This window comes from Anabrus simplex, chromosome 4, assembly GCF_040414725.1.
Source record: "Anabrus simplex isolate iqAnaSimp1 chromosome 4, ASM4041472v1, whole genome shotgun sequence".
Lineage (NCBI taxonomy): Eukaryota > Metazoa > Arthropoda > Insecta > Orthoptera > Tettigoniidae > Anabrus > Anabrus simplex.
In genome coordinates this window covers 130,374,591-130,389,799 of record NC_090268.1, presented here as the reverse complement: position 1 = coordinate 130,389,799, position 15,209 = coordinate 130,374,591, and the positions used below count along the sequence as shown (strand labels likewise).

Here is a 15,209-nt window from a genome sequence, read left to right as displayed (position 1 = left end):
TTGTGATGGCACTTCGCAAAACCTTGTTTGGTCCACTCCATCTTCGGTCTAGCATGGCCTCTGTTGTGAAAAATTCCGGCCATATTTCTTCTTGTTTCTGTCTTCTTTTCCTAAGGACTTCTGCTTGTGGTGTAGATGGTAGCTGTAGGATGTACCTCAAATCTTCTATGAAAAAGCGTTCTTTTGCAAGTATATACGCTAGTCTTGACGGGGCTGTTTTTTCTATCCCCAATATTCTTTTCAGGAATCTGGCTTTTACTCTTTAGGGTTTCTAAGTCGGCCATTGTAAGGTGGTCCCAAATGAGATGAATACCATAGGTAATAGTAGAGAGAATTTTGCTGCGGAAGAGAAGCATTGCTGTTTCTAGCGAGATCATGGTGGGGTTTTCTATGTCGTAGATCGCTCTTATAGCTGCTGCCGTTCTTTCTCTGACGTGTATTTTATAAAAGGTTCCATTAGATTGAAGAGTGATGCCGAGGTATCGGAAATTACCAACTCTTTTCAAGGTCTGTCTTGAAAACGTGATTGTATCTTGTGCCGCAACTCTTCCTCCTTTTCGAAATGTCATGTAAACAGTTTTGTCATTATTTAACTGTAGGTCATTTTCGTCAGCCCAGATCTGTAACTTGTCCATTGCTTCCTGGAGGAGCTCCCTGTTTCTGGAGCCTAGTATCATGTTGTAAAAAAAAAAAAAAAAAAAAAAAAAAAAAAAAAAAAAAAAAAAAAAAAAAAAAAAAACCATGGTACTACAGCCCTTGAAGGGCATTGGCCTACCAAGCGACCGCTGATCAGCCCGAAGGCCTGCAGAATACGAGGTGTCGTGTGGTCAGCACGACGAATCCTCTCGGCCGTTAATCTTGGCTTTCTAGACCGAGGCCGCCATTTCACCGTCAGATAGCTCCTCAATTGTAATCACGTAGGCTGAGTGGACCTCGAACCAGCCCTCAGGTCCAGGTAAAAATCCCTAACCTGGCCGGGAATCGAACCCGGGGCCTCCGGATAAGAGGCAGGATCATGTCGTCAGCATAGGCGTATAACACGACTGGAGAGTTCTGTATTATCTTTGTTACATCTGCTGTGGCGATACTGAATAAGATTGGGCTTATTGGATCACCCTGGAGAACCCTATTTGTCTGTGTGGGGGGGACGAGGTTGTTACACCATCTTCGAATTTAACGAAGTTGAATCCTAGCAAATTATTTAAGACAGTGACCAGAGGGTTATTTTGTCCAATCATATGTTCTAGCTTCTTTATTAACTTGACTCTGTTAAGGAAGTCGAAGGCTTTCGTATAATCAATGAAGACAACGTGGAATTTCCTCCTCTATGCCTTAATGCCTCGTGTATGTCGTTTAGTAGATTTGCGATTGCGTGCTGGGTCCGTCTACCTTTCCTGAATCCAAATTGCTCCTCCGGAATGTGGATTTCAATTTCCTCTCAAGTCGCCGGGTGAGAATTCTTGTATAAATCTTGAAGAAGTTGCTCTCTAACGCTATTTCTCTGCATTTTTCATCATCGGTTTCTCCGTTCCCTTTATTAGCGATTTTCATACGTGATTGCCTCCAACTATCTGGGATAAATCCGGCTGAAAGGCACCTATTGAAGAGCTTTGTCCATATGGGGTCTAGTATTTCTAAGGAGACTTGTAGATTTTCAGTATAAATCCCGTCGGGTCCTGCAGCCTTCCACTTTTTCATGATAAATACAGTCTATTTTACTTCTGTAAGGGTTACTGCAGATATTGTTGTATTGTTCTGTTCTCTGATGTCGAGAGCCCGTGTTTTCTTTTCTTTGTTGAGAATTGTTGTGAAGTGGTTTTGCCAGGACTCGATGGTTATGTGATTTGATTGATTTTGTACGTTTTCTTCAAGGCTATGTAGGGGACTTTCAGAGCTTCCTTAACTTGCGTCTTTGCGCTAACATATGCTTGTAGAGTTTTCTTTGATGGGCGTACATTTGAAGGTTTGATTTGTTCGTTTGTCTGGCTTGGCGCAGTAGTTGAAGTGTTTTCCTTCGTTCTTCGTAACACTCGTGATCAAACCAAATTTTGGACGTCCATTCTGTTTTGGGCATCATTGCATTTCTAATGTAGTGGTTGATAATTTCAACAGCAGAATCTGTTTGGCCTGCTTCAATGAGCTGTGATACTATTTCTACCTTCGTTTGGTTTGCCTGTAGTTTATCGACGTCTAGTTTTCTTGATCCTGTTTGTGATTGTTTTTACTTGTGTTGGCAGTTCTTTCTTATTCTGAAAGTCGCATAAATTGGTAAATGTTTCTTGAGTACTGAGATGTTTTGTCGCTTAGCTACTTGGCGATCCATAAAGGTGATACCTTTGCCTCGGTAGAAGATGACATCGATAGTGCTAGTCCCATTCGGTGCAATGTATGTAGCTTGCTCTTTTTTACTGATCAGATTGTATCCTTCCGCTGCTAAGATTTCCAAGAAGAGATCAGTTTTGCTGTTCAGTTTGTCGAGTCTGCAGTTCAGGTCGCCCGTCATCACAGCGTTATCTTCCCTTGCTACATATGCCATTGCCCTAATGACTTGTTCCACCGCGTCATCCAATGTTTTTGCAGGGCTGATATAAATGTTTGCTGTTTTCACAACAGTTGTATTTTCTTCAATGTTCACTTCTTTGATTATTCCTATTTTTTCATTATAGAAGCATGATACGCCTCCTTCTGGTCTTCCCCGGCTCTTTTGGGTTGCTAATGCATGTTTGCTGTAGTAGTGAGATATGTATAAATTTTCAGTGATCATTGTTTCTGTAGTAATTATTACATCGAGTCCGTTCCATAAATCATCAGATGTTGTTTCCATTAGTTTTGGTAAGCCTTCTATGTTCCATAGCATGACGTTTATTTCAAGTAGACTCGTGTTCTTAGCCTTTGCTGGTTCATCTTCTGCACTGATCGACACGTCAAAGTTCGACCCCAACTCGCCTTTCTCGACGAAAATTGGAACTTCTATTACTCCTTTTGGCCAGAAAGTTGGTGATTTTACTTTGTCGAGTTCTCCCAAGTAGAGGCCAAGTTTAAACGACGTATTTATCCCTTTTGTTTCCAGCATTTCACAGTGAGTGTTGCTAGTTATCCCATGTTTCCTCATAAAGTTTACGAGAGTTTCTTCTTCCGCGCTGTGGTGAATGAATGCTTCCTACATATAGCCATGCTTGTCCTGATTTTAAATTGAAGTCCTCGTCGGTTCTGGTCCCTCTGACGACTGGTCCATCTCTTCTCTTTGGTGTTTGTCTTCAGGTATTTCAGTTCTTTCAGATGCCTTAATTTGTATTGGGTTCCCAAGTGTTTCAGTTCTTTCATATTCCTTAATTTGTATTGGGTTCTGAATGACTGTTGGATGTGTGCTCGTTATGTCTTCGCTTGTTGTTGAAGTTGGAGAGACTGCTCTGGCATAGTTTAGTTGTTTCCTGTTGCTTTCGAAATAGTCCACTTGTTTGAGTTGTGCTTCTAGACGAGTGTCATTTTTGTCATGAGCATGTTACCCATCTCGTCGATCTTTTCCTTCAGCCCCTCACACGACTTATTTTCTGAGATAGCTTCTTTTATTTCTTCGTTAGTTTCCCTTTTCTGCAGCGAGGTGCGTAATAGTTTACATTTCTCACATAGCCAAATGAGTTAGCAATTTTTCCGTTTTAAAATCTCAAATTCTCCCGTTGTCAATCCGCACAGTCCTTGTGGTGCCATCTGTTGCACACGCCGTCACACTGAATCGATATTTGATCGTCTCTAACTTCTCGGTCACAGCCAGGCCAAGACCGACTCCAATCCTCAGACCTTAATGCTACTCTCGAACCTTCAAAGATGGCGAATCGAGTAGCCGAAATATTGTTGGAAACGTGGGTTTGTTTTGGTTTGTTGTTATCGTATGTAGTCAGTGTAATTTTATTAAATTTGACGATAAATGTTGGTTTCTTTGTAGGATATAAGTGTGCGAGTGTATTTATATGAGTCGGTAGGTACATAGGATCTGTAATTATACGCAGTAATGTGAGAATGTGCTTGTTTTGATCGTATTTTTACTCATTAAAAAACATGAGTGCACTAGGTGAACCAGTTTTTAATCTAACTATGGCAATGCCTCTCGTACAACTATTCTTAAGTTTCCTACGAAATAGAACATTAGAAGAGAAATCGATTAGGAATATACATCGTGATTATTTTGAAATCCATGGCAAAACCGTAGCGTGCATACATCATTTTGAGAATAAGTATGAGGTTAGGAAATCTAGTTCTCTACTTCCAAACTATTCGTGTTCCTTGAAAAATATTAACTTAGATAGAATATAATTGATATTGTGTTATTCCGTCAGTGTCTATGTGCTTCAAAGTGGCGAGTGATTTAGATGCAAGTGTATTTTACAATGACCTATGCTTTGCCTGCGGAAATGTTTGGCTGGATCTTGGAGTATAACAAAACTTATAAGTGTGACAGATGGAGCAATCTGTATACTGTTACACAAAAGAAATAGTGACTTAGAGGGATTAACTGGGTTTGTAACGTAGGGTTTTACACTACCAACACCTTCCGATTCATGCTATGGCTATCTCTTATCAAGCAGACTGTACCGAACTGAAGCTCGTGCATGTGGTTAAATATCAATGTTTAGTCAATAGAGTTTTTTCACTTATGTTATTTAATGGGTAAAAACTTATTAGGCTATATCTTTAGTGTCTGAAAGTTTCATTACTAAGGTTACTATCATTGCTGTTATGCCATATGTCAACACTATATTAACATCATGTTAACATAATCATTTCGGGTGTACTTGATCTGAGTGACACCGAGCTCGAAAGCTGCAGTCGCTTAAGTGCGGCCAGTGTCCAGTATTCGGAAGATAGTAGGTTCGAACCCCACTGTCGGCAGCCCTGAACATGGCTTTCCGTGGTTTCCCATTTTCACACCAGGCAAATGCTAGAGCTGTACCTTAATTAAGGCCACGGCCGCTTCCTTCCCACTCCTAGACCTTTCCTGCCCCATCGTCGCCATAAGACCTATCTGTGTCGGTGCGACGTAAAGCAATTAGCAAAAAACTAGCAATAATCTGAGTGACTCAGGCGGTTAAGGCGCTGGCCTTCTGATCCCAAGTTACTGGATTCGATCCTGACTCAGTCCGGCGGTATTTGATGGTGCTCAAATACGTCAGCCTCGTGTCGGTAGATTTACTGGCACGTTAAGAAATTATTGCAGGACTAAATTTCGGCATTTCGACGTTTCCGAAACCCGTAAAAAATGTAGTTAGTAGGACGTAAAACGAATAACATTATGATTTCGGGTGTACTTCCCATTCATTGGGTGGTGAATTTAAGAAATTATCTACCATTTCAAAACTAAGACAACAAGTTATGTTTGTGTTTCATAGTTCTCATGAGAGCGAATAAATCGAGGAATTTTGCACCTTAATTTATTTTGAAATATTCAAAAAGATGCTAGAAATATCATTTTAACAGTTTTATGATGTATTTTCATCTATCCAGCGAAGTGAAATCTAAGAGAAAACGTTATTTGACGAATTGAAATGTCTAAATAATCAGCTTGTTGGTCTCTTTTCTAGTGGAATATATGTGTTTCTAGTTGATTATATGTGGTGCGTACTTGTTGGCGAAGCGTTTTCATACGTGTAAAAGCGAATTTCCTTACGATGTTACATTTATCATATTAAATTACCGCCGTTTATATGAAATGCACGTGATATTTTCGTGTTAGCCAATACCAGTAATTCGGCTACTTCGGCCGCCATGTTTTTCTTATATTACGGTCTGAGGATTGGAGTCGGTCTTGGCCAGGCACCGCAGAATGAAGCTTTATTATTCCTTGCTGTGTCTGTCATGTTTCGCTTCGCGTCCTTCTTTTGTTTTTCAAGACGTCTTCCTCTTATGTCTGGAGACGCTACTGTTTTCCTCTAATATAGACCACTCGACAATAAGTTTCCTTGCGGATAATACTTCTACACGTTCTTCGTCTGATTTAAGTGTCTGTCATAAGTTTCTAATTAATTTTTTGGAGTCGGTCTTGATCCATCTAGCCTGAACGGTTGCTAGGGTTATCGGTACACTTCCGTCACACTTAACTTCCGTAACGCAAATTTTCAGATGACCCCCAGCCATGACATATTTATGTCAAAAGTGAGAGGCCAGGTACAAGTTAGTAGAAGCAACCCCAGACTCCAGTGAGGGTCCTATGATCACCAACCCAAGCTCTTCCTTAGGGGACTGTAAACCAGGATGAGAAGTAAAAGCGGTCTGAATACATTTGAAACTTCGTACGGGTCACCTTCATTCACATACAGACTTGTTCGTATCTTAAGCTCGTTTAATTTCGGAAACTTTCAACACCGCTATATAGAAGTACCGGTAGTGAAAGTCTGGTTTGTTGAGACATACACAGTACCGGTACCTACAATACTAATTGGATAGCCTATTTCCTCCAAGGCATTTTCTAAACGGTCATTAACCATGCCCGTATTGTGAGTCTTCTTGCTTGACAAATCGTTGACCACTAGATGTGCGTTGCCAGGCAACAAAACCTTCGCGAAACTTGAAAATTTTAGCTGTGTCGTCTCCGTTCACGCGGCATAAAGCCAAAAGGGGAGCCTTCGCAACTCTCCAGCTTGTGACTGTGGAACACCTTGTGAAGGACTGTCCTCTGAGACTGAGAAAGTACCAGATCACGATGAGTACACAACAACAATTAAAACTAAATGATCTAAAACAGCGGATCCTCGGTTCTGCACACTTTGTCCATATCTCACCTTCACCAACCCTGCACTCAGTGCGACCTTCCGGGCTCACCATCTACATAATTTATAACTAGAAAATTCAAAAAACATCATCTCTCATTTAGAGTTAAGAAGTGCATAGGAGAAAGCACTTTCGAAATAGTAAATATCTTCGTTATAACTTACCGTAGATACGGGATACGGAAAATAATGCTTCATGCAACAAAAACAGCTTAGGCTTTCGTAGCCGGAGAGGCGTTATAGCCGAATGGCTTAGCAAGGCGTAGGTAGTTACTGGCTCCTCTCCAAGCCAGAGCGGCGATTAAGGGGGGCGACGAGCGGTAGTCGCCCCCGCCCCCTCCCCCCACTTTCTGGAGAAAATATTACATTTTTATTTCATTTTGGCCGGCTGAAACTAGGAATTATTAAAAGCAGCAATTTGTACAAGCTCTGTTGTCTTATCAGCTAATTCTTTCCTTTAGGTACTTTCTTTAATTATTAAACACAATTATTAGCGGAAATACGCACAAAATATCGTTCGTCCCGGCTTAACCGATCTGTACAGTGCCACAGCAAGTAGTGAATACTTTGCATGCGCTGTGAGGAAGAGTAGCAGTTTTTTTTTTTTTGCCAAATTCATGGACGCTGTGGTATAATTCACCCGCTTGCCGCACACATTCGTCGGTATGGCAGTCTCTTTAGTGTCTGCTAGTTTCTTAGTGTGTAATCAAGTAGAAAATGATTTTAATTCTATATCACACCGTACTTTTTACTTGTAATACGTGTGCAATATTGTTCCTTTGATGAAAGTTGTATACCGGTAGTATTGAATCAAAATCTCAAAACAAAAAAGAACTAGCCTATTATTACCGCACTTACATTGGTAAACTGTCAACCTTTATCTCTCTGTCGAAATTCGCTCAGAGGACATCAAAAACTTTACCCTTTTGTAGTTTTTCTTTTTTAGTTTTGATCCCCCCCTCCCCCCCCCCGGTCCGCTATATCCCACAAACCCGGGTACTGTTTGTTGTCTATATTTTTTGCCCCTGAAATTTTAATTCCCAATCGCCGCTACTGCCCATGGCTTTGATCAAGTTATAAACCATTTCGTGAAACTACAATCTATGACTTGCTTTCGCGGTCAGTGTCTCGAATGTACGGTACAGTATACCGCAGAAGAGGTAGATACGATAAATTTTAGATTTTTGCCACGTGAAAGAGATTAGACATACGATAAAAAGCAAATCTGGGCCATGAAAGCATCAATGATCATATTAACCCAATTACTAAAATACTAAATAACGGCATAGCTTGTTTTAACGTGTTATGCATAGAAAGGTAAGTTATTCTGCCCGAAGGCAGGTCCGAACCTCCGCAGAGGTGTTCCTGAGCCGGAGTTTACGTGCGGTAGGGTGGCCAGTTCCTTTCCGCTCCTCCATTCCCTTACCCCCCCCCCCCCACCAACAGCGCGTGTCAACCCATCCAACTCCTGACCACGCCCAATGTTGCTTAACTTCGGAGATCTCACGGGATCTGGTGTTTCAACACGGCTACGGCCGTTGGCAATGCATAGAAAAAGGAACAAAATTGATGCCTGGAAAATTTATAATGTCCAATAACGGACCATTTATATTGGTATTATAAATTTACTCATTCGGGACAAATATTTCAGATTCCCTATGGGAATCAACATCTATATCATCTGATGGCCAAGCAGGCGTCAATTTTTGGTAGTGAGACAAAGTCTCTCATAGTGCAAAAGAAAAAAGAACTGTCGGTGTCTTCAAGTAGCCTATGCTGTCGCCTCCACAGTATGCACTAGCTATGCATCTTGGTAGGTGTGCTAGGTACCAACTGATGAGCCCAACCTAGCACACGTGGGCAAAACGCTGGCAACCAGGAATGAATTAGCTGGAAAATTTATAATGTCCAATAACGGACCATTTATATTGGTATTATAAATTCACTCATTTGGGACAAATATTTCAGATTTCCTATGGGAATCAACATCTATATCAACTAATCACAGGCCACGTATACTCAAGGTGTTGCTTACATAGTGGTAGCCTACTAATCATAAGCAATGTAGACCCACGGTGAATCACACATTACGGTGATGCCCACAGGCAACACAAACCCATGGTGATCCTCACATAATGGTACTACTCTGAGGCAATAAAGACCCATGGTTTTCCTCACATAGTGGTACTTAGCACGGGTGCCAACCAAAGTCGTGGTGTTTCTCACATAGTGGTAATAATCACAGATAACACAGACACATGGTGTTTCTCAAAAATGGTACTACTCATACGTAATACAGTGGAACCGACCAATGGAATGCATACGATGACACTTATCACAAGCAATGCCCAGACCAGTAGTGTTCCTCACATAATGATACTGTTCTTATGTAACGTAGACCCATGGTTTTCCTCGCAAGGTGGTACTAGTCACAAGTAATGTCGACCCATGGTGTTCCACATGTAATGGTACAAATCACAAGTGGTCTCATAGTTTTAATGTCATCATCTCTTGGTCGCCCCTTTCAGTCACCTCTCACGACAGGCAGGGGATACCGAGGGCCTAGTATTCGTCTGCGTTCCCCACCCACAGGGGGGTGTAGAGAGAGAGAGAGAGAAGGAAAAAGAAGGGCTCTGATACTTCAAAAAATGAAGTACCAGACAAAGAAAGACAAGGGCCATGAAGTTTGTGAAAATGAAAGACTCTCTAGGCCTCGCATGCTCTAATATCGCTGGCTCAGAAAGAACAAGAGTTGACCAAGGGAGATTGGATACATGAAAATGAGGAACCTGGCACAAGTAAGTGGAAGCAATGCCAGGACTCGGCTAAGGGCGCAGTGGTCACCAACCCATGCTTCAAAGTTGAGAGCCCCTGGGGCTCCTTTTAGTTGCCTCTTACAAAAGGCAGGGGATACCATGGGTGAATTCCTCATCTGCATCCCCCACTCACAAGGGGTTGCATCACACTGTTCACCTGTTGTCACATTCATCAGTGCTGGTGCGACGGCAAATTATATTTAATTATATTTAAGTTACGATTTAATACAAGTGGAGGGTACTATTTTAAACCTTCAGTGTGGACTATGTTCCAGTAAATTAAAAATACTGTGCAAAAAAATTATCCCTGGGAGGTGCCAAAACACTGTTCTGGCTGGAATTAAGCACTGCATGTAAGTAAATCATAATTATACAGTAATGCAATACTAAAAATAGACAAAGATTTAAAATTCCCATAACTTAGAGAAAAGTCCTTATTAATGAGTATCACAATCTACAGCAAACTACCAAAGAGAATAAGAGAATTTTAAAACACAAGGAAACATTTAGAAGAACTGTAAGAAATTATGTTTGGAGAAAGCATTATTCCATCAATGAGTAAGCCTGTATTGTAGACTATTTAAACTACAACAGTTTTGTTGCTGGGTTTGTCAAACATAAATCTTGAAATTCTGAAAAAGCTATTACATATAATTAATTTTCTGAATTTTGATAAGTTATTTGTGATGAATTATCCTCAAATTATTATCCCATATGTAAGAAATGACTGAAAGTAATTGTAACAAACTATTTCTCTTGTTTCAATGCTTGTTAATTTGCTATGCATAACATGTTAAAACAAGCTATGTTCAATATTTCAGTAATTAAGTTAATATAATAATTCCATTAAAGACTTTGGCTGACATATAAACATAATATTTTGGAGGATTATACCCTTGTTATCAGCTTAGTACAGCATCAGTTTGATACAGACAATGAATGCGAGATCATTAGTATATTTCATGTACAAAAGTGGTCCGAGGACTGTACCTTGGGTCACACCATTGTAATGTCACTCCAGTTTGACTGTATTTTGTCTTCACTTGAAAGTTTTAACACTTAAAGCATTACTCCTTTTATTTTCAGGTGAGCCTGGATTCGAGAGTACGTGAAATAGTCAATCGCAATATGGTGGACCCCACTCCACATACGTTCGATGAAGCCCAGCTGCAAATCTACACACTAATGCATCGTGATTCCTATCCACGTTTCGTCAACTCCACACAGTTCAAGAAACTGGCGCAGCTGACGACAAACGGTAATGGTGGCGGCAGCACATCAGGGACCCCTACGGCAGGGCAACAGAGCGGCCGCAAAGAAAGCAATGCGTAATGCACCATCGTTCATATTAGCTTACGAATAGTTTGTTTTTTATAACTTAAAATATAATGCCGGATGCGGTTGACTGTTGAAAAGACTACCGGCAAATGTTATTCACAAGTGAATCATGTGTTGTTCGCGACTGGACAATTCAAGTGTTGAGACTGTATGCTAAAAAATTTACAAATACGAGAACAATAAATCCCTATGGGGGTTACAAAGAACAGTGAATCACATCTTTCAAAAAGTACCCATCATGTTCATCATTTATACTTGTGACAATCCATAGAATCATGCCAGAAAGAGAACAAATTATTACAAATTAGCTTGAGCTCTGGGCCTATTTAAAAAAAACTTCTATTTTAATGGTCAGAGACTGCATTGGTGATTAATGAAAATGAACCTGTGTTAATAGTGCCATTATAACTCTGAAGTAGTACCCCTACTATTCCAGCTCTGCCTACGATAGCACTAATTATACATATACGGCCTAGTTGACTGCAGAATACCTCGTCTGGCCCTTCCCATACTTCTCTTCTAAACATATTTATAAATAAAAATAAGTGCTGTATTAATTTTCAGTTAAAATTTACAAACGAAAATGTGATTTTTTTCCCTAGAGGATAGTTAGAAACAGCAGTGGTAGAATTTTTGACCAAATATTTTCACGTTGTAGTTGTATGACTCAGAAGAGATTTTTTTTTTAATGTTAGGCCTAACCCACATAAGAAAACATGAAAATTTCCTGTGTGCTCTAAGATCTAATGTTTAAACTTTCTCATTATAAGCCAAACACCTGCTAAAACTTGAATATCTTGCTATGAGAGCACAAAAGTTACTAAGTAAAATGCCTACATTATTATTATTATTATTATTGCCACTGCTAGTCTGTTTAAGTCTGTCCCATTGGAAATGCATTTTTAAAAGGTTTGTTTTACAGTCTATTACAGACTTTAACATTGTCTCTTCCTTCAATTGTTAAGACCAGCTATGTAACAAGTGGGAATAATTGTTGACAAGGATAAGCAGAAATTGGTACAAACATTATCAACACCTCCAACATGATCATAAGTGATGTAACCATTACTAGACATTAACAAAATTAGTGGGAGACCCTACTTTGCCAGTAGAGGCATGGACACACCTAGGAGGTACCGGTATTCAATGTTAGGAGTTTACATGAGGAAAGGGTGTCTAATTCCTTCCTCCTCCATGGTCTACATAGAGGGTTGCATTTTTTCATCTCTGGTTCCAAAATCTTAAACTGTAACTCAAGAGATGAGAAATGATATCACTTTACCTGTGCTCAGATCTGAATGAGAAAGTTGTCTGATTCAAGTGATTGAACACCCACCCAGCCCTGAGATGAGAAAAGGACATTAAAGTCTGTCATGGCCAGTAAAGAAGACTACATTCACTACAAATTATTATTCTATTGGTTTCTAAAAGTATAACAATATTCTGTTCATTACAATAATGAAACAATTGCTTAAAAGCTTACTCTTGACATGAAAGAAACCAAGCTCTCTGAATATGTTCTTCCTCTGCTGCTCGGCAAGAGAACTACAACTCTATTTTAGGGAAGATTTTAGTGAATATTGTGTTGTTATAATCAGGTAAAATGTACCAGTCACTAATATTTTATATCTTATATTTCATACACTACTTAAAGGACATTTTCTAGAACCATTTTGATCAATTCTCAGAGTGCAGTACTGGTATAAGAATGTAAAATATTTTTAAAAATCATGTCATATCTACAGTTTGTCTTATAACCTGTAGATATTTAATTTTATCACCATGTTCATTTTGTTTGTAGAGAGAAACGCACAAACTATTGGGTGAATGATTGCAGATTTTTGGAGCCCTGATAAAGACCATGGGACAGTTCCCTATGTTTCTACGTAGCATTACAGTGGGAATCGAAAGATGCAACGAAACCTGATAGATTACCATGTATATTTATTAATAATTGATGATGTTGGATATATATTTAATACAATGTTGATATAACAACCTACATTATTTTATAAACAAAGGAAGTTCAAACATAGGGGGAAGTGAAAGAGAGAGAAAGAGCGTTGTATTTCAACATTGTTTTAAATTATGTTATTAAATTTTATTAGTAGTCATACTAGTCCCTTTCTCTGTTTCCCTTTTCCTATATATTTATTTTAGTGTTTATAATCTAGTCCAACACACTCATTGATGTAATAAAGGCTAGTCAATGTAATCATGTTCCTAGTTTTGTTGTCCACTTTATATATAATTTATATACATATTACTTTAACAAAACTTTCCTTATTATATGTTTTTGTTACATTTTACATAAAAATGAAACTTTGTCCTGTTAAACCTGTAAATAAATTAAGATAACCATGAATCTGTATGCAAGAAAAACAAAACAATAATATGACAGGTTCATTCTTATTGCTTCATTAAATGGATATAAAAAACTGAGCTGTATGTTTGATCAGATTGATTAAGAGTAAAGTGAAAAATAGGTTAAATTCAAATAAAATATCAGTTGCAATTTATTTTTAGTGTGTCGTCATTCAACTACTGTTATGGTAGATTTGGATGAGGTCTTATGCTGATTGCTGATGGTGGTTGTAGCATATTTGTAAAATTAGATTTTAAAAACCTCCTCCTGTTCGTCTCTGCACCTTTCCTTGTAACACAAAATGAAGTTCAACTCAGCTAGCCTTTTAGGTGTATTCCCATGTTTTATAAGCCAGTCATCATTCCCTCTGCATATTTAAAACATTGATATTTATTACCTATTAATAACATATTGACCAAACTCTCCTTGCAAAGACCAATAATAATTATAATAATAATAATTAGATGGATGGTGCACATTTTTATTAAAACTCCTTGTTGATATAGAAACGATAGTAACTCGAAAATTATCTATGTATATGTAAATATTATTTGTATACACAAACAAGCAGTGCAGTAAATATATAAATATATGTACTTAGTTAAATTAAAAAAAATTGAGGGAAGACATCAAGACTACTAATCACAAGCATTTTGTCTGTAAACTATGTTAAATGGACAAATTGTGAACAGAAGAAGAGTGATTGAGTGTGATCATATAAAGAAGCATTTAGCATGCAATCTGCTGTTAACAAGATAAAAACTAAAGTGTCAAGTTTTGTGTTTGTTTATGTGTTCAAAAATAAGTGTGTACGGTGCTGCAACACTTTTAAGTTATTTATTCCATCATACCATTACCAGAACCATCTTCATGTTACACTATTATGAGTATTCCCGAATCATGTGAATAAATCCCATTCAGTCATTACTATTGCATTAATTTCTTCCCATTGTGGCGAATATTGTTAGAACAGGCATTAAGAACACCAACTTTTTTTTTTTCACTAAAGATAACTGTAGTAACACACGAAGTATACCAAGTTTAAGTGGTAAACATGAGAAGCTTTGAAAAGGATATTAATCAAGGGAGGAAGAACAAATAATATTTTTGTCTCAGTGGTTCTGTTCTAGAGTGAAAATATAATTTACTTTAAATGTTTGATGTTGAAATTCTTGTTCATGACTGCATATTTTAAGTTGTTGATTGTGTTTTAAAATAGAGCATTAGAAGCATAACCATCTTTCATTCTTCCACCTTTTTTAAAATAAAATAAATCCTATCATGGAAATCCATACCAGAAGTCTTTGTTTATTTATACCTTTTCTGAAGCAAAATGTTCATGAGTGAATTCTCTATAAAAGTCTCCAATTATCTTCTTCCACTTGGTGCTTGAAAAATTCTAAACTGTTGTTACGAATCTGAAATCGGTACATGTTTCTGCCTTTGTAATTATGAAATTTGGATGTCATGGAAACCAACATTCTGAATTCTCATATAATGAAGCATATAATTATAATGGCTCACTCTCCAATCAAGTCAACTAATACAAACAACTGATGATGGGCAGGTAGCTTCAAACACAGGGATTCCAATACAATGTAATACATTGTTTGTTCATCAATAATTTTGTAATATACCGAGTAAGTGGCTATGTGGTTTCGGGCACGTAGCTATCAGCTTGCATCTGGGAGATAGTGGATTCAAATCGCACTGTCGGCAGCCCTGAAGATGGTCTTCCGTTGTTTTCCATTTTCACACCAGGCTGTACCTTAATTAAGACCACAGCTGTTTCCTTCCCACTCCTAGTCCTTTCTTCTAACATTGTTGCATAAGATCTATCTGTGTCACTGTGACATAAAGCAGATTGTCCAAAAAAAAAAAAAGATACTAGTCTGAAATTTGGCAAACAGATAGCTTAAATGTCAGAAG

The 15,209-nt window shown here is 38.4% G+C and overlaps 1 protein-coding gene across 1 annotated transcript in view; it reads left to right on the top strand.

The window, feature by feature from the left end:
- The window catches only part of Dhit (Double hit), a 1,255,395-nt gene extending 1,240,823 nt beyond the window's left edge, over nt 1-14,572 (top strand). Inside the window, exon 8 of the mRNA XM_067145213.2 lies at nt 10,664-14,572. Coding sequence (XP_067001314.1) covers nt 10,664-10,909 — 246 coding nt within the window. The 3' untranslated portion in view covers nt 10,910-14,572. The remainder of the gene's footprint in view (nt 1-10,663) is intronic.
- Nucleotides 14,573-15,209: the final 637 nt, after the last annotated feature.